The sequence below is a fragment of the Grammomys surdaster genome, unplaced genomic scaffold, assembly GCF_004785775.1.
Source record: "Grammomys surdaster isolate TR1022 unplaced genomic scaffold, NIH_TR_1.0 126248, whole genome shotgun sequence".
Classification (NCBI taxonomy): Eukaryota; Metazoa; Chordata; class Mammalia; order Rodentia; family Muridae; genus Grammomys; species Grammomys surdaster.
In genome coordinates, this window is record NW_021621048.1 from 5,750,367 (window position 1) to 5,776,947 (window position 26,581).

Here is a 26,581-nt window from a genome sequence, read left to right on the forward strand (position 1 = left end):
ACTACGGTGAAAAGTTTTCAGAAAAGTGGTATGACAGGTGTTTTCTGAGAGATGGATTCCATATCATCTTAGGAGTGTGACTCACATGGGTACATTCATTTGTCAATCACATAAAGTTAAATTTGATGAGTGGGCCTTCCCAAACCTATGACATTAAAATAATAAAACAATGAAGCAGGAAGAGGGGATTGAGTAACCATGGGGAGAAAACAGAAAACCAATGACAGTGGCTGACAATGGATGATGGGTACACAGAGGCCATTCTATTCTATTCATTACATATATGCTCCAAGTTTTCACTCATAGTTTAGAAAATATTCCAAACTCAATTTTTATAGTATGTTTTCTTACATATTTGTTTTAAGGCTTCTCCATATCAAAAAAATGTTTTGTTCCTTTAGTCGCAGCTCAGTTATTTGTGAGTTAATTCTAAGTGAAATTAAATTTCTAACTTTATATCAAAATAGATTTGTCAAACTATTTCCTTGTATAGTACACACCGGTACTTGCATTCAATGTCTAAATTAAAATTTGTTAGACGTTAATGGTGTTGGGTTCTAGGTGGTGGGACTGGGGTAAATTTTACTTATGTATAGAGCAGATAATGTTTTTCTGTATTGCTGGAAGTTAATTAACATGCTGTTGTGTGGGTGTGAGTGTGAGTGTGCACACATGTGTGGAAGGCAAATGTCAACCTCAGGTATTGCTCCTCGGGGGCTCACCTCTTGTTTTTGAGATAGGCTGTCAGACTGGCACCTAGACCTTGCCAGCTGTGCTAGACTGGCTGGCCAGTGGGTCTTAAGGATCGATGTGCCTCTGCCTCCCCAGAGCTCAGAGTTCTCTCTCTCTCTCTCTCTCTCTCTCTCTCTCTCTCTCTCTCTCTCTCTCTCTCTCTCTCTCCCATGCCTGGCACTTTTTACCTGGGAAAAAGTTTTGGGAATCAAACTCAGGTCCTCTTTGGCTACTGCCTCAGATTTGTAAATATGCACTGCTTTAATGAACTGAGTAATCTCTAAAACTTATTACATATATTACTAGAAGATAGATAGATAGATAGATAGATAGATAGATTACTAGATATTAGTAATAAAAACTTTCTATAATAGCTAATTTAAATTTTGTCCTTGGAGATTTAATAAATAACCAATGAACCAATACCTTGAGAACTCTTAGAAATGGATTCATTGCACTGGCTGCAATTCTGAATGGGTGGGAATTTTTGTCCAATAAGAGGAAAACAATGGGCAGGAGAAAAGCCGTGGCTCTTGGTCCACTTTTTCCTTGTCTTATATGACATGTCAGGCACTAAAAAGTAGCCAGTGAACTGGGTTTGGTGATAGCATACCTGTAATCACGGCACTTGGAGGTGGAGGCAGGAAGAGCCAAGCCAGACTCACATGCATACTCTGTTTGTGCCTAGCCTGTGCTACATAAGACCATCTCAAAAAAAAAATGAGATGTGCAGAGCAGATTGTGTGGTCATTTTTTTTCAAAGAGAAAATAGAAGAGCCTCTACCATTGCCTAGATATACTATGATGTTCATAATGTTCTCATTCCTAACCTCCAGATGGTTGTACTATGGTGACCTATGTTAGGATATAAACTTATGTGGTTTTCATATTTAATAACTTTAGGAGACCGGTATTGTGGAGGACGCCTTGAAAAACCTTCTGGTTCCTTTAAAACTCCCAACTGGCCAGACCGAGATTACCCCATAGGAGTTACTTGTGTGTGGCACATCATAGCCCCGAAGAACCAGGTGAGGCCTTAGAAAATGTGATGAAAGTGAGTATGTGTGAATTGCCCAGAGTGTGAGCCTCTGCTCTGGTGTGAACTGTCCAAGGTGTGAGCCTCTGCTCTTGTGTAAATTGTTCATGCTATGAGTGTCTGCCTCTGGTATGAATTGCCCACAGTGTGAGCCTCTGCTCTGGTGTGAATTGCCCATGCTGTGAGCCTCTACCTCTGGTGTGAATTGCCCATGCTGTGAGCCTCTGCCTCTGGTATGAATTGTCCAAGGTGTGAGCCTCTACCTCTGGTGTGAATTGTCCAAGGTATGAGCCTCTGCCTCTGGTATGCATTGCCCAAGGTGTGAGCCTCTGCCTCTGATGTGAATTGCCTATGCTGTGAGCCTCTGCTTCTGGTGTGAATTGCCCAAGGTGTGAATCCCTGCCTCTTGGGCTTGAGAGTTAAAGAAACAGGAGAGGAAAGCCCAGTTGGACAGCTGTACTTATGCTTATGAAGGCCTGGGATAAAATTTTCCTTGGCACTGTTTGACTTGCAAAATCATGGATTTGATTTTCTATTATGTAATTATAATTTTCAAAACAGTTTCGAAAACACAAATTGTAAGCACATCACACAGAAGACTGTAGGCCTGTGGCAGTTGTAAAGAGCATGCATGTATCAGCACCTAGCTGTGTGGGGATGGAGGCCCTCAAACACATGCACATCCCAGCATCCCTCCGCTCAGTCAGTCCACCTTATTTGGGGCATGCCTCACTCCAGCAAAGCCAGCAAGCAGCTACAGAGCCTTCAAGGAGCCCCTATCTCTGATGATGAACTGGGGTTGTTTGAAACAAAATGTGTGCAAATTCCTTATCTGTTACTCTAAGACAATAGCTCTCAACCTTCCTAATGCTGTAATCCTTTACCGCAGTTCCCCAAATGATTTCATTGCCTCTTCATGACTGTAATTTTGTTATTAAATATCTGATACGCAACATCCAAAGGGGTCGCGACCCACCAATAGAGAACCAATGCTCTAAAACAGTCGGCTGAAATCTAGTTTTCTAGTATGTATTAATATGTGGTTACATGGGGTTTTGCCATTTCTGGGAACACCACATATTAGCTGTAGGACCAAATTTGATACAGGAATAGATGAATCTTTTTTTTTTTTTTTTTTTTTTTTTTTTGGTTTTTCGAGACAGGGTTTCTCTGTATAGCCCGGGCTGTCCTGGAACTCACTCTGTAGACCAGGCTGGCCTCGAACTCAGAAATCCGCCTGCCTCTGCCTCCCGAGTGCTGGGATTAAAGGCGTGCGCCACCACCGCCCGGCAGGAATAGATGAATCTTATAAAATTATTCTTGTTTCAAACACTACTGACTTTAGTCCAAACACTCTGGTGGGCATTACAGTATTGCTTTTTAAATTATTTATTTATTTATTTATTATTTTCTGTGTATAAGTATTTTGTCTGCATCTATGACTGTATACCATGTGTGTGCCTGGTGCCTGTGGAGGCCAGAAAAGGACACCTGATTCCTGAGAACTGGAGTTACAGATGAATGTGGGCTGTCATGTGGGTGCTGGGAAGTGAACCCTGGTTCTCTGGAAGAGCAGTCCATGCTCTTACCCACTGAGCCATCTCTACAGCTTCATGGTGCTTGCCACACATTTGCTTTTAACGTCAATTATGATCCAAGCAAATATAGCACGCAAGTCACTGAGGTGAGCACACATGCACATACAAACGCATACATCTGTGGTCATATCTCAAAACTCAGTCTTATCTTAAAGACTAGAAACATAGCCACTTATTTAATAACAGAAGGCTACGTGTCTGTTGAAGAAATTACAGTATATAGCAATATTTAAAAGTGCATTTTTGAAATATTTCAGGCCATTATGTAATTCTTGAAAAGATGTTGATCGTTTGCCTGTGATATTAATATAACTGATCGAATAATGTCAATATTACGAGCTTCCAAATTATAGTCCTGCGCTTTCTCTTGTGGCTCTTCCCCTACATCATTTGGAGTCTGAGCTTTGTTTCCCTGGTTTGTTTCTTCCACTTTGTTGAATTTTTCATCAGCATTGGAGTGTTTAGAACCTGCTGGTAGTCTTGTCCAAAGAAGAAAAATAGCAGGAAAATGAAATCCTGAGGAATTTCTGTGCAAGTGGATGGAATGTTCTCCAAAAGCACCACCTCTGGCTCTTGTCACAGCTCTCCTTTCTCCTCTTGCTTTTTAATCTCCTCTCCAAAAGCTTTTATGTAACTAATTTTTAGGGCAAGAAAGTTCAGCCAATATTTAAATGGAAAATATTTTAATAGTTGTTGGTGGAAAGTCAGTGACTCCCCAAAGGAGATGTTTTTACCATAGTTTAAAGTGATTTTTAGCATGAGTAAGGTAGCTCTCTTCCATCACAGATGCGACTTCTTAAAGGTAGTCAAACATTGGCATGTATGGCACTGGTGAGCCAATCAAAATCGTCAGCCGTGTCCAATGGCAATACCATTGCTCCTGGCGCCTTTGGTCGGGTTAATGCACAAGACTCTCCTTGGGCTCTCAGGAGTGAACGCCCTTTATTTAGTGGGACTTGATTTCCATCATCTTCCCTGAATTAGCAGACAGGGTTCCTGGCTCCCTATTGTCCAGCAAGATTGAGTAGCAGCTGAACACCACCATTGTTAATGACCCAGGGAGATGTCCTTAGATTCACACACTGGAAATTTTCTCAGAGAAACTGCTTGTCAAGAGAATGATTGATTTCTTATGAAATTAAAATGTACAAGTCACGTGAATGATTTAGGATACTATTATTAGTTCTGGAGCAAAAAATAAATAAGAAGGAAGGAAGGAAGGAAAGAAAGAAAGAAAAGAAAACCTTTAATATTCACGTTCTGTGCATCAGTGTTTCTATGCAAACTCTTCAAAAATTAGCCACACACCCCCACACGCCGTGCCTGGAGCGTGTACACGAACATTCATACCTCAGCAAGCCTAATCAGTTCCGATCTCCCTGAAACTCTCATCCCAAAGACTCCTTTACATGCAATAAGAATGTTCATCTCCTTTCAAAAGGAGAAATCTACCCATCTTAGGAACACACACACACACACACACACACACACGCCATACACAGATACTCAGCTATAATGTGATATGAGGGAACATCTTAGATAATATTTTTGATCTCTGTTAATTTTTTTCCAGAGGTGAATGGACTAGAATACAGGTCCATTTATCATCAGAACACACACCCAGCCACTCAGATAGAATCCTCCTCTTTTTCTTCTTTTTCTCTCTAGCTTTATTGAGATATCGTTGGCAGTTAAAAATTGTACATACCTATAGTATACAGTAATGATCATGCATATGTTGTGAAATATTATGACTGAACTAATTAGCATATCCTTCACTTAGCATAGTTACACTTGCATGTGTACACATCGACACATGTAAATTTAAGCTCTTAGCAGTTTTCAAATGTACATTACTGTGATTTATAGTTGCTGTGTGATATGGTAGATCCCCAACACCAATCATAGGGGGATCTCCACTGGAGGTTATTCAGGTTATTGATACTTCATGCTGTGCTTTTCCCAAAGCTTATAGAGTTAAAGTTTGAGAAGTTTGATGTTGAACGTGATAACTACTGCAGATACGACTACGTGGCTGTGTTTAACGGTGGGGAAGTCAATGACGCTAAAAGAATTGGAAAGTACTGTGGGGACAGTCCACCTGTGTAAGTAGCGCCTCTTTGTATTTCTTTGTGTCACTAATGTTTCTATGATTCTAAACCTATGTCTTAGTTAAGGTTTCTATTGCCATGACCAAAAGGCAAGTTAGGGAGGACAGAGTTTATTCAACATACATGTCCTGATCATAGTCCCTCACTGGAGATAGTCAGGACAGGAACTCAAGCAGGGAGGGAACCTGGCGGCAGGAGCTGATGCACAGGCCATGAAGGAATGCTGCTTACTGCCCTGCTCCCCATGGCTTGCTCAGCTTGCTTTCTTATAGAACCCAGGACCACCAGCCCAGGGATGGCACCACCCACAATGGGCTGAGCACCCCACCTTGATTTCTCACTAATTGAGAAAATGCCCTACGACTGGATCTCATGGAGGAATTTCCTCAACTGAGGTTCCTTCCTCTCTGATGATTCTAACTTGTGTCAAACTGACACACAAAACCAGCCAGTACAACCTATGCTCTGCTAAATTCCCTAGTTACCTTTATTTTCTGGAAAATGTTACATTGTTTGCTGACAAAGCTTTGGATTCCACGACAGTGGAGCCCTGTCTGCCACCAGCAGCAAAACACAGCCACCCAAATACTAAGTCCAGCAGCCACAGAGACAAACAGGGACAAGGCTGGTGCCCCAGGGGCTGTGTCACAGACCTGCTAAGGGGACCTCAAGCATCGGGAAGAACAGGAACTTCTGAGAAAAAAGGAAAAAGCCAGAGGCTGAAAATTCCAGATAAGGAAACCTAGAAGCTTAGCACAGACCCGGATGTCTTCTTTGGTGGACTTTCACTTGAGACCTTGCTTTTTCCATTGTCTGACCAACAAATAGAGAAGATATATTCTTTTCATCCAAAATGGAGAGAGGAAGAAGAAAAAGCCACAGAAATCATTCAAGATACTTGACCAGTAGGGTACTTTTTGTTTTTTTCTTTGAAGGAGGGAAACAAATCTGACCCATACCAGTGTATCAGGTTCTGGACAGGGTCTTAAGGGGGAGGACTAGGAGCAAAAAGAAAACAATAGCAAAGGAAAGAGTTAAACACTGGGGTCAGGAGGGCAGCAGGAGCTGATGACCCAGGCCAGCAAGTTTATAGTATCACTGTTCCTTATAAGCGCTTAAATGGGGAAGCAGAAAAAGTCAGTAAAGAGCACCGGACAGCAGAATCACAGGGAGCTCAGACATCTCAATACCCCTTTAGCAAGGTGCGTTCTGGGACAGCAAACAAAGCATTTCACATCCTGTCTGGAACATTTGACTGCATACATACAGGGGTCAGGTATGGAATGTCAAGGGCCAGTTCTCAGAATATCTCTGCCCCATGCCTGGCCCTCACCCTGATCTGTAGCTGCCTTTGCTTGGCATGACCCTCACTCAGTGAGGGGCAAAATGCCCACATCCCATCACCAGGGCCAGCCAACCGGCAGTTGCCAATCCAGGTGAGTCCCCAGCCCAAGCCAATGTGGTTTTCTCCAGAGTTCTGATTAGCACACGGAAGAAGTGTTTCAACACTACACAAATCCTCCTAGGGAAAATAAGAAATGTTCAACAGCTTATTTTATTGTTTTAATGTAAGATTTATTTATTTATTTATTTATTTATTTATTCGTGTGTGTGTGTGTGTGTGTGTGTGTGTGTGTGTGTGTGTGCCATAGCATATCTGTGGATATGATAGGACAGCTCAAAAAGTGGATAGGTCCTTTCCTTCTACCAAGTGGGATCTGGGGCTCCAACTCTGGTCATCCGTCTTAGTCGTAAGTTGCTTTACCTGCTGTGCACTGTCTTGCTGACCATAGAAGAGTTCATATTTTAAAACATAAGTCTTTAAAATTTGTGTGCTAGGCTTTAATGTGGAAAAGTATAAAACCGGACTAGAAGATATTTTTAAACACTTAACTACATGGAGGTCATGACTAGAAAGACAATAGTTGGACAATAGTGAAGCTGGATTTTTATTAGATCTGTCAGCTGTATTCTAAGCTGTAGAGGACAGGCAAGACTGTGGGTGGAGGACAGGCAAGACTGTGGGTGGAGGAGACAATACTGAGTCCTAGAGAAAAGCACCAAGAGAGGGGACTCGCTGCCCATGCATATGAGACTGTTTCAGGGAGCTGGGAATCAAGACTGATATTTTAACAGAAAGACAGGGAAGTGGAGTCACAAAGGAAGGCCAGGAGTTGATCCACACATGTCTGTAGTGCACTCCACTGAGACCCTTGGGTCAAGGAAGACCCCATTGAAAGTGGGGGGCAGAGTCCACTTATTCATGCCGCATAATGAATTTGTATGTCCATAATCACACAAGGACCAACAACAGATAGAATGAGAACAAAAAGAGAAATTCGGAAAGAGAATTTTTGTATACCTTAAAGATGGAGTTGAGGGAAGACACACCAGTGATATGTATTTGTAACCTTTATGTGACAAACTCCTAAAGCCCACAATACACTAAAAGAAACTGAGGAAAAGACAACTCAATTAAAAAGTGGGTTTAAAAAACCCACAAAACACAAGAAGGAAGTTTCCTAAGAGGAAATCTGTACAATGAGTATCCTCTATACGGTGAGTAACCTTTTGAAAACAGTGATTTGGTAGACTCACATAAGAGATCAGGTTGGGACTATGCAATAAAGTTGAACATGGCCTCACAACTGATGGCCTAGCACTTAGATACATTCTGCCTTCACATGCCAGTTGAAGACTCTTTGCTCAGGAGCACCACAGCACACGCATGTAAATTCTCAGCAATATTTGTTGTGATGGGAAAGGTAAACATCCCAGTGTTAATGAACAAGGGAATGGTTAAGTGTGTTCTAATTCACATTGTAATATCAACAAAACAGCAAAGGATCTCGGAAAATACCAGGCCTTGATCAGGGGAAGAACTTGGAGAGAACAGCTGATGAAGGAAGGAAGGTTAGGGAGAGGTGGGGGACAGGTGCATTTCTAAGATACACATCAGTAAAGATACATGGGTGTGTATGCTACTTCTGAAGCCCAGCCCTTGAGCTGGAACTTGAGAGAAATAAGGCTAAAGGGCATGTTGGGCTCTACATCCTGGAGAGTCAGGAGCCCCTAAGTGCACTGAGGCCCGGGGATGATGTGCCCAGTGGCTCTAGATCCCACCACATCTGGATAGGATGAACAGGGAAGCAGTTGCTGTGGTCCTGGTAAAGCCAAGGAGGCAGAAAAGAAAATCTGTCTTTGTCATGAACCTATCCTTCCTTGAGTAAATTACTCTCCTAGCTGCAGAGGTAGTTTAGTTGATAAAGCACTCATCCTGCAAGAGTGAGGAGCTGAGTTTGGATCCCTGGATCTCACGTAAAGAGAAAGCCTGGTCATAGTCGCTCATGCTTGCAATCCAGCAGGAGAGAGATGAGAGACAGAGGCAGGCGGATCCTTGGACGCTCACTGGCAGACATACAGTAATATAAAGAAACGTCACTACATCATGCTGTCGGAGATGAGGACAATTAGAGATGAATAAATAGTTAGCAGATAAAATTAGCAGGCAAGGTGGCTGGCTGGCAGTGGCAGGCAAAGAGCAGACTTAGATCTTAGAGCCAGAGGCAGCTACGGCTGTTGCCTCACTGTCTCCCAAGTCAGCTTCTCCATCAACTTCTGGGTGAGATTTCATTCCCCTTCCTGGTTTTCCATAACATCAACTTGCAGATGCAGTTCTTGGCCCTCAGTACACTGAGATTCTGTTATATTTCTACAAAGCACCACAATAAAAATCTACTTTTGTGCCGGGCAGTGGTGGCACATGCCTTTAATCCCAGCACTTGGGAGGCAGAGGCAGGCGGATTTCTGAGTTCAAGGCCAGCCTGGTCTACAGAGTGAGTTCCAGGACAACCAGGGCTACACAGAGAAACCCTGTCTCGAAAGACAAAAAAAAAAAAAAAAAATCTACTTTTGTTACTAATATACTTCTCCTTGAAGAAAAACAATCAAATTTCTGATATCATCTCTCCCAGTTAGTTCATAGAGAAGAAATCAGGGTGTAGACACCAGAATGACAAGTGTAGAAGGTGTGAATGGGTTTCCACTTCTGTCTATAGGAAGAAGTGCTTGTTGCAATGTTATCATTTAAACAAGGTTAGTGTTTTCTGTTTGTAATTGTAGGTGAGAATTGTGTATAGGGAAGTTTTAAATTCTCATTTCATACTCTTCCTAAGCAAGGGAAAATACGTCTGTGCCAGGCGGTGGTGGTGCACACCTTTAATCCCAGCACTTGGGAGGCAGAAGGAGGTGGATTTCTTGTAAGGAGCCGCCATTAGAAGATGGCGCTTGTTCCCTCTGTTTGAGGTGGAAAACAACTGCATTCAGGGTCGTAAACACCTGCTGTGAGCCTGCTTATCTTTCAGACTCAGCTCCTCACCCTCCCGAGCAGTATGTAAATGAAGTTCTGCAAGGAGCACCAATTAGACACTTATACACAGTTGTGGTAACTATTTAAGCAGCACCCATTTTGGGCTGGGGGTCTTTCGCTTTACAAAATCAATGGTGTGTTCCCCAATAAAGTGCGTGAGGAAGGATCCTGTTGTTGAGTCATCCTTGCTGGCGAGGTGGGCGTGACAATTTCTGAGTTTGAGGCTAGCCTGGTCTACAGAGTGAGTTCCAGGACAGCCAGGGCTACACAGAGAAACCTTGTCTCGAAAGACTAAAACCAAAAAAAACAAAAACAAAAAACACCCTCCCCCCCAAAAAAAAGAAAAGAAAAAGAAAAAAGAAAATACGTCTGTTAAAAGCTTGACTCTCTGACGTGTCCTTTACATGGTCCTCGTTGCTTTGGGGATGGAAATATGGATGTAGGTCGCGAGCCCCTTGCTTCTGTTGGTCCCCTACTTGGTTCCACAGTTCTCCCAGCTGTTCTGTTCAAGCATGGCTCTGCCTGCTCACTGCGAGTGGTTCAGAAGTGAGCCGCTTGTGGGCTGTCAGGAGGCCCAAGTGCTCTGACTAGAGGGTTGCACCAGACAAGGAGTTTTATCAGGTCACTAATCTAACCAAGTAACTTGCTTAATATTTTTCTACTTATGAATTACTTGTTGAATAAAATTTTCTCTGCATTGCTTAAGAAATAATAGCAACTGAAATTGACACCTCCTATACTCACCCCTAAGAGTCAGAGGGCCTTTGAGGCTTAGTCAGCATCACCTCTAACCCTGAATGTGGTTCCAGCTAACCATCAGATTCCTAATCTTGGAGCTCTTAATGGTGTTATGACTATCGATCAGTAGTCACCTGTTCTCTCTTTCTCAGCATTTCCCTGATGGGGATTATAAATAGAAATGCTGCCATTGTAGGCAGGCTTTAGACTTCCCACTAAAAACAAAGTGTGGTCTCCTGAGCCCCCTATGTCATTAGATCTGTCCCCTCAGATTCCCCATCACCAGCAGCTGGTGTCAATCACAGACTTAGTTCAGAGTTACAAGTCAGGCAAAGCCTTGGGGGCTTGTGGCAAATAGACACAACATCAGCGGTCACACTGGTCCCCATATCTTCCACAGTCTCTAGAGTCACTGGGCCCAAGGTTCAAATGCTGGTTCCCACATGCTGACCGTAGGACCTCAGGAAAGTCACTGAATTCTAGGATCATAAAAAGAGGATGACAATAGGGTCCTTGTGAAGGTGGGGTATTAGAACTGTCATTTTTTTCCTAAGTGTTTTGAATTCTTGTTTCTCAACAAGTCATTAATCTATTGTCAAAAAAGATTTGAAAGCTAGAAGATGGGACATTTTTAGAGTGGTGCCACTTAAACTTTGAATGTGTTTCTCTCCTAGGCCAATCGTGTCTGAGCGAAATGAACTTCTCATTCAGTTTTTATCAGACTTAAGTTTAACAGCAGATGGATTTATCGCTCACTACAAATTCAGGCCAAAAAAAATTCCCACAACTACAGCCACGCCTGTCACCACCACATTCCCCGTAACTACAGGTAAGTTCTTGTGTTTGGAAGTTGGCACAAATACTTCAGAATTCTAGAAAGAATTCTTTTGAGGTAGACAAAATAAGAAGATACCCGAAGCAGAAGTAAATAGGTGAGAACTTGTGTCAGGTGGTAGTGAGATTTGTGGATAAAAGAAAGGCAGGCAATACAGCCAGTGGTCTGTATTAGCCATGGAAGAAAACAATGGCCACCTAAGAATTACCAGGAAGCTGATTCTAATATAAACACTGTCTTTATAAACCCAAAGCTCCTTTACTGGTACATGGCATAAGTCTTCCCTTGTTTTTTTTTTTTTTTAATTTAATATAATTGGCACATATTTGTGGTGCACAGTGTTTGATCCACGCATATAATGTGCAGTAGTCAAACCAGAGTAATTAGCATTTCTGTCTCTTTAAATTTTGTCATTTGTATTAGGAAGCTTGAAGCTCACCTCTTCTAGGTCTTAGAATATATACTCAGGGCTGGGGAGGTTCAGCAGGAAGAGGTGCTTGCTATGCAAGGGTGGCAACCGGAGCTTGAGCCCTGGGATCCCATACCGGGGGAAGACAGCTGGTTCACAGAGCTGTGCTCTGACCTCTGCACACACACCTCTCCATAATAAAAAATAAAACCAAACAAGCGTACTATTTTAACTATTTATAATACAATAAGCATGTGGTCACGGCACAGTGCTGTTGGATTCTAGAGTGTTTCTCCTGCTTAACTGTGATTTGAAGACTGATGTCCTGGTCACCTTTTCCCCCTCTCCCTTCTATCTTCTTATAGTGTTTATTTGATTACATAAAATTGTATTTTAGGTTAATGTTCTAGGGCCTTGATACCTGCCAGTTTTTAACAACCACCAGGTTTAAGATTTTGTTTTGTTTTTGTATCTCAGAAAATGTCACATAATACATGTGTGTGTGTGTACATATATATTCAAATAGAATAAATCAAGAAGAAAACGTTCACTAATTACAGAAGCTGGAGATGGCTGTGGTCATGAGTAAAGGTTCTGGGGCCTGGGTTTGGTCTCTATGTTCTACCTCTTCCACCCTTTCGTAATTCATGGCTCAGCCGAGAAACCCCAAGTCAGGGAGAGGATAAAGTGGCAGCTAATGGCATAAGCTTGGTTGCCTGCTGTTTTCTCATCCCCCTCCAGCAGGGCCTGAACACAGACATGGCCTGGGAGTTCTGGTTCTCACAGCACGCCACCTTGTGGCCTGGCTGCACACTGCCACGTATTCTACTGTCCAGTGTCCCCAGCCCAGCACAGTGTTCTTAAAGTGAACTATCTGGACAGATCCATGGTGCTAGTGGCTTTCTGGCTTTATCTTCAATTTGGACTTTCTGTAAAACTGCAAATGTGGGTTGCAACTAATTCCCACATGTTACATGTCACTTAAACGAAACCATATCACACTCATCTATCTTCTGTCATACTCCTGTGCTTCGAGCCTGTTTTCTACTTGTTTGCCCAAATGCATCCTTGACATCAATAGACATTCTCATAGTCATCTTGCCTCCTTTTGTCTTACCTCACTGCATGCATCTCCCAAGCCAGCATAGGTCACATCATTCTTCCATTAAGTTCATCATCTGTAGGTGTGTGGTCCAACATGGCAGCCCTGGTGAGTGCTTGGAATATAGCTAGCCATGCAGGAACTAATGTGCCTGGTGATTACCATACCTGACCGCCCAGAAGACCAAACTCCTGTACACAACACATAAAAGCCTTCAACTAGTATCCCCTCGGTCTCTATAGCTTCATCTTCCAGCCTCACCTCTCTCCGTATGCCCTCAATGACTTGACTTTTTAGAACTAAACTTCACAAGGTGAAGCTGTTGAGAGTTTTAAGTAAAGATCCAAATGAGATTTGCTGGCTGCAACCTGCCACCTAGGAAATGAATGGGTTATAAAGACCAAGACAATGAGCATGCTCTGCGGTTGCTTGGCTTAACTATGTCGTGACATAAATACATAGTCCAGAGATGAGTGGAGGACAGTGACAGACCCTGGTGGTTAACTGGACAGTATCTCCCAGGTCTCTGGCTTACACAACTTGGGGGAAGAAGTTACTGCTCACTGAAGTCGACTGGGGAGTAGGAGTCACACGAGAAGGCTTGAGGTGTCTATAAGACATGCCGTGCAGGCAGACTGTTGGACTTCTAGGCCAGAGAGGGAGGTTTATGCAGAGTTGGGGGTCATGGACATGCAATGGGGACTTCCAGGGCTGGAGAGATGGCTCAACAGTTTAGACACTATTCCAGAGGACCTGGCTTGATTCCCAGAACCTACAGGGTGGGTCACAACAACCCAGGGCTCCAGTTCCAGGGAATTCAATATCCTCTTCTGACCTCCAAGAGTACCAAACAGATGTGGGACATTTGTACACACATGTGGGCAACAATATTCATACACATAAAAATAAATTTTTTAAAAAGGGGGATTTATCTACCCAGGGAAAGGTTGAAGGTGCAGGGAGGAAAGAAGGGACAAAACTTTGAGGAAATCTAACTTTGGTGGAGGATGAGGAGGAGAGAAGAGGGAGGAGGAAGGACATCCACAGCACGACTCCTAGAAGAAGATGCCTTCAGAAGAAGTGGTCAGTGAGCCTCCTGTTGATGAGACTAAACCATGTGTGTTTAATCCATGACCGGGAGTTTTATAAGTGGTGCAATGCAGGCAGAAGCCAGGGTGCAACGGGAATTGTAGCAAGGTGAAGAAACAGAAAGTTCTAGAAATGCATAGCATACATTTGGTCTTCAAAGGAAAGAGAGAAGGGCATTGAGAGGTAAACACATTCACACCAGTGTGATACAGTGACAAAGGTCAGTGCAGGGGACAGGAACAGAGGTGGGAAGTTCTGTTACAAAGGCTGCACACCACATACCCAAAAGACTTGGACCAGAGAGGTAGCCTCTTCTGCAAGAGAAGCAAAGAAAGAGAGTGTGAGGGTGGAGGTTGCCTTGAGGGTCAGTGGATACATCAAGGACATTCTCTGCTGTGACTTCTGTTCCCTCTGAGCATAGGCAGGGTCAGCACCCAGGAGCAAGGTAGCACCAGCAACTAGGGAAATGAAAATCTGAAAATGGCTATGGAAATGGGACAGTCAGGTGACTCACAGGACCCATCAGTTTCTGGTGCACATCTATGAACTCAGCTGACTCAAGGGCAGGCACCAAAAAGAGCATCCTCCAGAAGGTCTTCTGGGAATTGAAAGAGAGGCAGGGCATGACAGTTTGAATGATTGTAAAGAAAGTGGTTGCCTGGAAAATGGACTGTTGAAGCCAAGTTATGTAACTTAGCAAGTAAAAGCCAGCTAGGGTTGATTGGCTAGGGGACATGTGAGCACTCGAAGCATGGATTCCCCCAGTGACAGGGTGAGATAGCCATTGGATTAAATAAATGATCTTGAAGAAAGGGAGGCTATCCTGGTATGATGGTTTGAATAGGAATAGCCCCCATAGATTCGTGTGTTTGAATGCTTGGCCCACAGGGAGGCACTATTAGGAAGTATAGCCTTGTTGGAGTAGGTGTGGCCTTGTTGGAGGAAGTGTGTCACTGTGGGAAGAGGCTTTGAGATCTCCTATGCTCAATCTCCACCCAGTGAGGAGCACAGTTCCCTTCTGCTGCCCGTGGATCAAGACGTAGAACTCTCAGTTTCTTCTCCAGCATCATGTCTGCCTGCATGCTGCCATCCTTCCCACCATGATGATAATGGACTAAACCTCTGAAACTGTAAACTAGCCCTAATGAAAATCTTTTTATAAGAGTTGCCTTGGTCATGGTGTCTCTTCACAGCAGTAGACACCCTAACTAAGACACCTGGGTATTAGGATATCTAAATTTGCCATTTAAGAGATGGGCAACACATGGTTCCACATGAGGACATCAAGCTTAGGTTTGAGTAGCAGATGCAACAGAGGATCGTCCCTAATGAGGATGAAACTGGATCATCCATGAAGATGGTGGACCCTTGCAGATGGTGCAGGAAGGCACAGGAGAAAGGCTGAGCTAAGGGCTGTTCGTGAGTGCAGAAATTGAGATAAAGGCCACAAGATGACCTAGCTGGAATGGTGTAGCCTAAAGACCAGAGGGCAGAGATACACTGTAAGGCAAGAAGCATCAACGTAGGGCACCCACCCACTCCCAGATAGACATTCCAAGGCTGAAAAGGAGCAGGTTTTCCACAATCCATCAGGAAACTACTTCACTGTTGATTGCCATGACAAAACACTGACTAAAAACAACTTGAAGTGGAAAGGTTTATTTCATCTTACACTTCTGGTAGCAGTCTATCCCTTAGGGAAGTCAGGGCAAGCACTCAAGGTAGGACGGTAGGGGCAACAACTGAGGCAGAGACCATGGAAGAGCGCTGCTCACTGGCATGCTTTCTGTGACTGGCTCAGCTTGGTTTTTTTATACAACCCAGGACCACCTGCCCAACACCACCCACAGTGGCCTGAGCCCTCCTACATCATTTAATAATCAAGAAAATGCTAGGGGTAAAGAAATGTCTCAGGGACTCAGAGATGGATAGAGTACTGGCTGCTCTTCCCAAGAACCTAAGTTAGATTCCCAGCATACACAATGGCAGCTTACAACTGTTTGGAACTCCAATTCTAAGGGATCCAACCCCTTCTTTCAGCCTCTCTGGGTACCAGGCATACATGTGGTACATGGACATATATGTAGGCAAAACATTCATACACTAAATATGCCTCCAGTAAGTCGGATGAAGGCATTTTCTCAATTAAGATTCTCTTTTTCTGACTGTCTTTAGCTTGTGACACAACTTGACAGCTGACAAAGGACTACCCAGTACAAATGATATAGCTTCATCCTTCTAAAATGCTTCTGAATTCTTCAAAAAAAAAAAAAAGTTTGAGAAAAAGAGCAGAAGAAAACGCACAAGAAGCACATATAGACACAGAGATACACACATTCACACACTCAGGGATCTCATAAAAACCAAACCATTAAAACAAAGCCACAGTAAATACACAAAGGATCTGTAAGGTTTAAAAGCAATACCCTTACTTAACATTAGGAGACAAAGAACCTGCAAGTTGCCATTAGGTTCCTTTTGTGTGGGTTTTGTACTGCTGGCATGTGACCCACCCTTAAGAGTGGTTTGTTTCCCCAGGGACAATCCCTTGGAGAAAACTAATTTCTGTGTTTCAGGACAAGAAACTTTACAGCTACAGTAAAAACTCAACAGCTGCCCCATGCAGTGGTCTGAAATCTGAGCAGAGGTGTTGCAGGCAGTGTTGGTTGGTGTGAGGGCCCCACAGCTGTGTGCTGTGTGATATTCTGTATTCAGAACCAAGACTACAATTCACAGTGCAGCACAGGCAAACACTGCCACCAACACCTCAGATACAGATACCTTATGTGTTTAAAACTGAATTAGTTTTTTTAGCCACCGTGCATTCAGAAACCTTTTAGCATTGTCAAACTTTCTGTGACACCTCACATTCAGTTACAGTACCCCATATAAGTTGCAATGAACTCTTCGCTAGGGTTTGTGTTGCTGTGATAAAGTACCATCACCAAAAAGCTACTTGGTGAGGGAAGAATTTATTTCTTCTTATGTAGTCCATCATCCAGGGATGTCAGGGTAGGAACTAGTGAAGAGGCCATGGAGGGGTGCTGCTTACAGCTTTGCTCCTCGAAGCTCACTCAGCCTGCTTTCTTATACAGCCCAGGACCATGAGCCCAGGGAAGGCACCATCCATAGTGCGTGGTCATCAGTCAAGAAGATGCTCTACAGATTTGCCTGCATGTCAATCTTACGGAGGCATTTTCTCAGTTAAGATCGCCTCTTCCAAGATATGGTTCAGTTTGTGTCCGGTTGACAAAGGCCAACCAGCACAGATACACAGTTGAAGCTGTGAATCAGATGCCATTGGTGCCTCTCTAGTCAGGATAGCTTGAATGTTTCCTATGCTCATCATATGTTACCTACAGAACAGTTACCACCAATTGAGAACAACTGTGGTCGTGTCTAATTACACTTGGAACTTGTGTCTCTTGATGGATGTAGCTGATGACTCTTTACTTCCTGAGATCCTTATAGCCAATGCCGGGTTCAAAATAAATAGCTTAGTGACTCCTCAAATCAAACCTAACACTTTACACGTGAACAGCATTCCTAAATCCCTGTGCTATTGACAACTAGAGAGCTGTATATTTTAAGCACACCAAGAAAGTTCCTCTTACCCTCATGAGGACACCATAGAAGTCCTCCTGTGAAGAATTAGCCTGTGCTCTGTCACTTCAGATTTGCTGGGCAGCTTTTGTATCTTTTTTTTTTTCCTGGCTGGGCACTCAGGTTGATTCTGTTACAGTGTGAAGTTACAATTCCAAACAGTAGTGTAATTACAGTAATGAAGTAACAACAAAAATAATTTTACAACTGAAGTTCACCCCAACGTAAGGAACTGTATCAACGGGTCACAGCGTTAGGAAGATTGAGAACCACCAATCTAAAAGGAGAAGTGAACAAGGCTAAATTTGATTATCTCTGATCTCAGGTTTAAAATTCAGTAGAGAGGATTGAGTTCCTGTCAGGAAGAACAGTCGTTGGCAGCATGAAGAATTTCTCTTGAGTGTGTGGTTTATAATTATTTCACTGCAGTGGTAAGCATGGTGGCTCAGGGAAATAAATACTAATTTTAACTGGCTAGATTCTGACGTAAACACCAATTATGTTTGAATTCATTTTCGTGAATCTCATGACTCCCTTCTCTGAATTTCTTTGAATTAGGTTTAAAACCCACCGTGGCCCTGTGTCAGCAAAAGTGTAGACGAATGGGGACTCTGGAGAGCAATTATTGTTCAAGCAACTTCGGTAAGAAACAGAAGCCAGCCTTCTCTCTAATGAGAAACAGGGGACTGTGTGCTTACTCTCAAAGGCACTCCCATGACTTGAACGTTCAGCAACACGGTTCATTCACCCACAGAAGCATAGTCCTGGCCACCAGAGTGTGTCCCCCTGGACTCTTTGAACTACTTGGCTTCACAATGAGAAAAATAAGCTTTACAAACAGTCCCCCCACCCTCATATATCAGTTTAAATGTTGACTCTTGGTCCATGACACTGTTACTTTGTGTATTACGGTGGACTTTGTGAAAAAGCCTGTATAGTCTTTTTTCACACACCAGAGGTTTACTTTCTCGAATCTGGAATCCAGATTAAGTACGTTGCATAATAGCCTCACACTCAAACACTGGCCTCTCTCAAAAGAAGTGCAAGTCTCTTCTCAGCTGTGTCTTTTCAAAGCGCTAAGGTAAAACATGAAAATCTGACACCCAACCGAAGCCCCTGTAAACCAGAACCTGGGGGAGGAGGAGTTAAGTGCTTGGCGTTTCGAAGGGATTTTCTCCAATTAAAAACATGTACCATCGAGAAAACCACTTGAGAACAAAAGATGCCAAATTGAATCTTATTAGGAAAAGAAAGTTGCTGCAGCCCAGCAGGTTATCTAAACCAAGCCCCCTCACCTCCACCCCCAAGTCCCGGCTTTCGGTGTCTCTATGGGGTGACTGTCTGCAACCCTGGGACTGTCTTGTAGGGAAGAGATGGATTTTGTGCAGTTTTCATGCTGAGTTCAAATGACTGCATAAAAATGGAAGCAAGTATTGCCAGGTTTATTTGCAACCACATCTGGGCTAGTCTTCTGTGGAAGGAACTGCCTTTCAGTGCTTTTGGGGCCCCCTGATTTCCCTCGGCTACAGACTGACATTTTTCAGTGGACCCACATTACCAGGAATCAAAGGAAGGTGTGCCGGGAACTCTGATTTTAGGAGCTTGGTGTATTCCAATAAGCACTGGGGGCTCACACTGTCATGGGGGGGCAGTATGTCACCTGTGTCTAGAATTAGCTTTAGCCTTTCATCTGTGGCTCACTTAGATGTCACAGTGACCAAATATCACCAAGGGACGGTGAGTTCTCAGACATGGAAGGAAACACTCCCGGGTGTACAGTTTTGGTTGTATTGGGAGTGCCAGTGCAAGCACACAGCTCGCACCGTGTTTTAAGTTCTAGCTCAGTTGTTCTCTACTTTCATTTTCTAAGTGAGATAAACAGAACAGAGTTGCTAAGTGCTTAAGAGCAAGGCTCATAACTCTATACCTAAAGTGGCAATCTATCCACGTGTTAGAGAGAATGTTAAGAGGTTCTCCATCTCAGCAGCAAACTGCAGTTGGGAAAACAGATAGATCTCTCTTCTGGGAAGTTACATGTTCTTTTTTTTTTTTTTCTTTAACCTTCATTTTAGTGATTTCAATTTTGAGACCCCTTTAACACATGAATTTTCATTTCTGAAACTTAAAAGGGTTAAAGTCGTTTTCCTCTCTGCCTGGATTTACCTTCGCTGTGGGCTCTTTTCTCTACAGTGTTAGCTGGCACAGTCATCACGACGGTCACTCGAGGTGGGAGTTTGCATGCCACAGTCTCTATCATCAGCATCTACAGGGAGGGCAGCCTGGCCATTCAGCAGGCTGGCAAGAACATGAGTGTCAAGCTCACCGTGGTCTGCAGGCAGTGCCCCCTTCTCAGACGAGGTAAGGACGGGGCTGTGGCCTTTCTTACTGGAAAGCTCAGAAGCAGAGAGGAGAAAGGTGAAGAGAGGGGAAGCAAGTCGTGGACCTTTCCAGTCAGGGGCTGTTATGGGGAAGTGAAATCAGGGCTAGAACAAGGTCCACTTCTGATAGAGAAGGAAGTCATTAGCCGTGAGCACAAAGACAAAAAACCAGTTATCTTTACATATTCTCTTTCTTTAGGTCTCAATTACATTATTATGGGACAAGTGGGTGAAGATGGGCGTGGCAAAATCATGCCAAACAGCTTTGTCAAGATGTTCAAGAATAAGAATCAGAAGCCCATGAACGCCCTGAAGAACAAGCAGTGTTAGCCTGAGCTCTGTCACGTAACCTGAACTTGCTCATCATTGCTGAACAACCTGTTCTCCCCACGTAGAAAAAAAACCCAAACCTATGCTATTGATCGTTCTGAGAGACGGAGCCAAGCTACTCCTCCTGTGATGGATGTGTGAGCCCGGCCCCCATTTCCCTGGTGGAAGCCCTGGTCATGCACTGTGAGGTCAGACATCTGAGAACCCTCCCACCGACTGCCTGATGGGGAAGCAAGCACCGGCTGCAGGAAGCTTGTACAAACATCTCCATAGGAGGATATTCTAGTGTCGAGTTGTATGAAGATATAAAAAGGATTTTATAAAGTGCAATATTTATAATAATATTTGATCACCGTCAAGCATTTGCTCTGAGGTGTCACATTCTTTTTTCTCTTGCATTTTAAAGTCAATGCTTAATAAAATATTTTAACTGATTACAAGGCAGCCAGAAAAAAAAACTTGTCCTAGAAAATACAGCTGTGGAGCCACTCCCATTAAACAATGTTCCAGATGTTGTTTGCGCATAAGATTGTCATTGTGTCGGCTTCGAGTTGGCACTCTAGGAATTCTGGGGTTAAGACTGATGATGCAGTAATGTCAATGGGCTGTAATCTCTGTCTTCGAGAACAGAAAGGTGTCCCTCTGGCATCTCGTCCAGAGTCTTTCGTTTTCTCTCTGAACTGCAAGCTCAGGTATATATAGGGAGTTCCCCCAGAGTACTCTTCTCAGCAGGGACAGGGCAATCTTCTAAGAGACGTAATTTCGAACCAAGTGTTCACAATGTTCACAATGTCACAGAAGAGGCTTTTACAGGCCCAGGAGGAAGTCTCCTTTCCACTTAAAGCATTTAGTACTAAAGACTAATGCTTAGGCTAGCATTCACTAGACTAAACAGTAAGGTAATCCGAATATTTAGCTATGAGCTCTTCACTGTCTGTACCCATTTCACTGAATCAGACAGTATCAGCTAAGATGAACTGCTCAAGAGGCAGCTATACCTGCAATGGATATGACAGTGTCTGCCTTAGGAGATTGCTGGCCAGGAGCTGTGAAGGGTGCCCTGTCTCCATCTGGTGGAAGGAACACTAGATAAACAAAGGCACGAGTCACAATGTCTCCTATGATAGGAATGAAGTTTTAGAACTAAGGGAAACTCTTGTTTTGGTTGAAATTGACAATTTCCAGTTCTTGAGCTGATAATGTGGCAGCAAATATTAAGGTAAGTTGAACAGCTGTTCTGGCAGCTGGTCAGGTGGAAGAGCAATTAATTACAGGAGTCAGCTGCAAGGGTCAGAAACTGTTCCAACTCTCCTCCTGAGATGCCCATCAGTACTGGGACTTCACCAGCTGAAGGAGAGGATGGGTTAGAGGATCCTGCACCGGCTGGGTGGAGGCTTCTTGGGGCAGTGACACCAGGTAGACAAGCCTGCTAATGGATACAGTCAAGAATGCACCATAGGGACACAGGGATGAGCACAGCTTTTGTCTCTCAGCAGAGACATCTTACTGGTGAGTTATTGTGGACAGCTTGTTTGTGTGGCACCAGCTTCATGGTCACAGTGTCTCCTGTGTTAGCAGTACAAAGACTCTGAGTGGGGTCTGGAGTCACTGCAGTAAAAACCAAGAACAGTAATCCAAGCTATCCGTTCCATTGACAGCTCTGGCACAGGACAGCTGCTGAGGGGACCGTGCTTCATAATTCACGACACTGGCTTGTCTTTCCATTCAGTTGTTTAAAACAGATAGTCAAGCCGGGTGGTAAGACTACTCCTCCCAGTCCAAAAAAATGCAATAAAATAACTTTATTTAGACAGAATTTCAGTTTCCTTGTTTATAAACAGAGGGAGTTGCAGTAGGCACCTGTATCCACTGGCCAATCTCATCAGCCTATATATAGAATAATTTTTTAAACTTTCCCATTTAATGTTCCATGAAGCAAATTAAAAAAAAAATATGTCGTATGAATGCCTTTCTCCAGCAATAGTGAATAATTAAAGATCCGTGCCAAAAAGGTAAACAAAAACAAAAATAATAAAATATTTTGCTGGCAATTAAGAAATATGCTGTTAAATAATTAACTTTAAAAATCATAACATAACAATATTAAAACTAATTTTATAAGTGATACAAACTAAGAAAAAAAACAATAAACTTTTAAAAGGGGAGAGAGCCAGGTACGGTGGTGCTTGCTTTTGATCCCAGCACGCAGGCAATGGAGACAGGTAGATCTCTCTCTACCAGTTGAAACCAAAAACCCTGAAAGGTTGGGAGAAGGATTGCAGGGAGGATTGTCATTAAAATAGCTGCCACCCAAGTTTTAGGACCTGAGTTTGGATCCCCAGCACCCACAAAAAAGCCATGTGCAGCAGCACTAAAATCCCAGTACCGGAAATGGAATACTTCCAACTAGGGTGCCTTGAGAAACTGAGTCACGCAGGACCATAGAGCCCACTGAATCAGTAAGTTAAAGACTCTTTAAAAAATATGGTGGAGAGTAAATGAGGAAGACACTCATCATTGATTTCTGGCCTCTTCACACATATACACATGTGTGTGCACACATGTAAATGCATACGTAACAGGGAGAAATCCACTTAGGACAGAAATTGAGTCAAAATAAGTTTCAAATAACAGATGAAGTTAATAAAGCTAAAAGTTGCTTCTTTGAAGTGACCAATATAACTCAGAAATCTTTGCCAAGACTAAACATTAAGAAGTAGTAAAGAAAGAGAGGGGAGTGGAAGAAGGAAAGGAGGGAGGGGAGGAGGGAGGGAGGGAAGGAGGGAGGGAGGGGGAGGGAAGGAGGGAGGGAAGAAGTAAGAGGGAGAGAGAGAGAGAGAGGAGTAGAGGCTAGAGAGATGGCTCAGTGGTTACAAAAGCACAGACTGCTCTTCCAGATGAACTCGGGTTCAATTCCCAGCCATGGTAGCTCACAACTATCTATAACTCCAGTTCCAAGGGATTTCACACCCTCTTCTGGTCTCTTTGGGCACTGCATGCATATGGTTCACAGATATAGTTAAAACATGTAAAATAAACTATTTTTTAAAGAGAACCACGTAATATCAATTTTATGAATAAAAGAGGAACTGTTCTCAGGTATTGTAGATGATTAAGTAGTAATAAGAGTCCTGGGCACAATGGTCTCAACCTGTGACGTCAGCTGCTGTGAAGGCTGAGGAAAGAAACATCACTTCAGCGGAGAAATGGAGGGCACATAGTAAGACACCAACACATTCACTTCCTCCATTCACGCTCTCCCTCCCTCTACCCCTCCCTCCCTCCCATCCTCTCTCCTCCTTTCCCTTTCTTCCTCCCTCCCCCTCTCCTTCTCTGCCTCCCTCCCTTCCTCCCCCAACGGACTAATAATAACATGATATGAACTCCTTATGCCTACAGATTGAAAAGTGTATATGAAATGGAATCCCTGGGGCGAGGGTGCCTAGCAGCAGACTTAAGCAGAAAAAAAAAAACCTTTATAGTCCTACAATCACCGAAGGCATTCAGTAAGTAGTTTAAAATCTTCCTTCAAGGAAACTCTGAACTCAGTTTTATTTGGAAAGTTTGTCAGGCATCTAGAGAGGAAAGACTGCCTACCTAACACAAACCGTCCCAGAATGTATGCAAGGAAAGAACAAGGGGCGCTTTCTCTGAGGTTAATAACCTTAATTCTAAAAGTTTAGCAGACAGTAGGCATCAGGAAAATATCCAGTCTGATTTCATTTAGAAACATAGATGCAAAAACTCTAGACAAGATATTACCAAACAAAAAGATGCCAGTCAAGTAGAGATCATCCCAGGAATGCTTTCAACATGTAAACTGTCAGTGGATAGTCTTCACTGCACTAAGAGCTTTGCTGCTACTCTGCAGGTCCATTCTCCCCAGATGAGACATATACATCAAGATTATAACGTATATATGTATTACAATCTTATAATATTCTATAATGCAAATTTCCATAGCCTTTATTATTTTTCCTTTGTTCTTCCTAGAGGATGTATTACGTGCAAGGAGACAGCAGTCACCTCAGGGCAGTGTAGACATACCTGCCAAAAGATCTTCAGAAAGCTTCACCCCAAAATGCAAGAGGCACAGATCCCTACTCTCGTAGGTGCCAGGCTTTATGCTGAGGAAAGTCCAAAGCTCTGGTTCCATTAGATATTCCCAGTTCATTTACAGTCCCTCCTTGTCCAGATTTAATTTGCCGATCAGCTCATGTTTTTAACCATAAGCAAGTTTACCTAGTAACAGAGTTGACATAGCACATTTCCCAATTGCTAGGTAACAAATTAGATGAAACTGGGGCTGTAGTTCCACTGCTCAAGCAGTTGCCTAGCACAAAGCTGTGGAGTTGATCCCCAGCACTGTGTAAACTAGGCATGGGGCACACATCTGCAGTCCTGGCTTCTGGTCTTAATAACGCAGAGTGATCAATCTGATTCCTAGATATTCTTCATAACAAAAATAAACCGTGAGCAATGTGGTGGTTTGAATGTGCTTGGCCCAGGGAATGGCACTATTAGGAGGTATGGTCTTGTGGGAGGAAGTGTGTCACTGCAGGTGGGCTTGGAGACCCTCCTTCTAACTGCCTGGAAGTCGGTCTTCTCCTGTTTGCCTTCGGCACAAGATGTAGAACTCTCAGCTCCTCCAGTGCCATGCCTGCCTGGATGCTGCCATGCTTCCTGCTATGACGATAATGCAAAATTTGGAAAGGAAAAATAAGATTAATACAATGCAAAGGTGCTATGTTATCCAAAGGAAAAGTTCAGTTAAAGAAACTTTCAGGTAAGTGAGATGGCTCAGCAGTAAAGACACTTGCCACCAAATGAACCACATGAGTTTGGCCCCTAAAACTCAACATAGTGGAGAGAACTGACTCCTGAAAACCAGCCTCTGAGCTCAGCATGAGCACTGTAGTATGCATGCCCATCACACACAAACACACATGTGCAGTCATGTCTAAGCTAAATAATAAAGTATCAGTAAAAATAAGAGTTTTGCATGTTCATCTTAGATACAAAAATAGGCTCTAACTTTAGGACAAAATATTGAATATATTGTATTTTATTATTAAAGGTCTTGAATTAAGTACTGTCTTGGTTAGGGTTTTACTGCTATGGACAGATACCATGACCAAGGCAACTCTTATAACATTTAATTGAAGTTGGCTTACAGGTTCAGAGGTTCAGTCCATTATCATCAAGGCAGGAGCATGGCAGCACTCAGGCAGGCATGATCCAGAAGCCAAGAGTTCAACATCTTGTTCCAAAGGCAAACAGGAGAAGACTGGATTCCAGGTAGTGTTGCCGCCAGCAGCTACAGACGACCGGGTTCACCTGAAAGAGAGGCTGGGAAGGGACAGGAGGGTGGGAAGAGATGAAGCCAGGACAAAGGTTTCTGATTGAGGCTCAATGCTTTAATGTTCAGCTTTCAATTTAAAGGGGGTAACCCACCCCCACCCCCAGAGTTCCTTCTGGCTTCATCCGGCTGGGGGCGAGCGCTGGGGGTGAGCAGAAACCATCCTGCTGGAGCTGAGAGGAATCCATAGGTAATTGCGGGCAGGAGATGTCTCAAAGCAAGCTCAGCAGGCAGTCTGTTCTTCTCAGCTAGTGTACCAGGCTACAGGCAGACAGAAAGGCGCCAAGGCCAAAGCAAGCACGGCCTCACCAAGGGCAGGAAATCCCTCCGGCCAGAGTCCTATTGTTTGGTCTATTGTGGTAAACAAGGTCTCATCTCTTAGGCCTGCTCAAGGCTGGGGGAAGGGCACAAGGTAGCTGGGACAAAGGTCTTAGAGCACATACCCACGATGATACAGTTTCTCCAAAAGGCCACACCTTCAAATAGTGCCATTCCCTGGGCCACACATATTCAAACTACCACAAGTGCCTAACACACTTTAAGTCATTAGCTCTGCTTTAACACAGGGTCTGACTATGCAGGCTGGCCTGCAACTTGCCTTTGTAGCTTAAGTTGCTCCAGATCCCCTCACTTCAGTCTTCTGAGCATGGAGCTTGTACACACGTGTTTCCATGGCTGGCTGGGGAAACCCAAGTTTCCCCAAGTAAGCATGGAAGTATTCACATGTAGTCAGACAACTTGTAATCAGAAGAGTTTGGAACATACACAGAAATGTATCCTTTGTCTGTCTTTTGGCTGAGAGCAAGAGCAGACATTTTTACAGAGGCATTTTAATGTTATAATTAAAATTTTTTATTTTTTTTGTCATTTGTTTTCCCTCTTAAAAGCAAAG

The 26,581-nt window shown here is 43.4% G+C and overlaps 1 protein-coding gene across 1 annotated transcript in view; it reads left to right on the forward strand.

The window, feature by feature from the left end:
* Positions 1-20,857, forward strand: part of Pcolce2 (procollagen C-endopeptidase enhancer 2) — a 55,741-nt gene extending 34,884 nt beyond the window's left edge. Inside the window, exons 4-9 of the mRNA XM_028758968.1 lie at positions 1,636-1,760; positions 5,335-5,471; positions 11,259-11,413; positions 18,181-18,264; positions 19,813-19,980; positions 20,200-20,857. Coding sequence (XP_028614801.1) covers positions 1,636-1,760; positions 5,335-5,471; positions 11,259-11,413; positions 18,181-18,264; positions 19,813-19,980; positions 20,200-20,330 — 800 coding nt within the window. The 3' untranslated portion in view covers positions 20,331-20,857. The remainder of the gene's footprint in view (positions 1-1,635; positions 1,761-5,334; positions 5,472-11,258; positions 11,414-18,180; positions 18,265-19,812; positions 19,981-20,199) is intronic.
* The last annotated feature ends 5,724 nt before the right edge of the window (positions 20,858-26,581 follow it).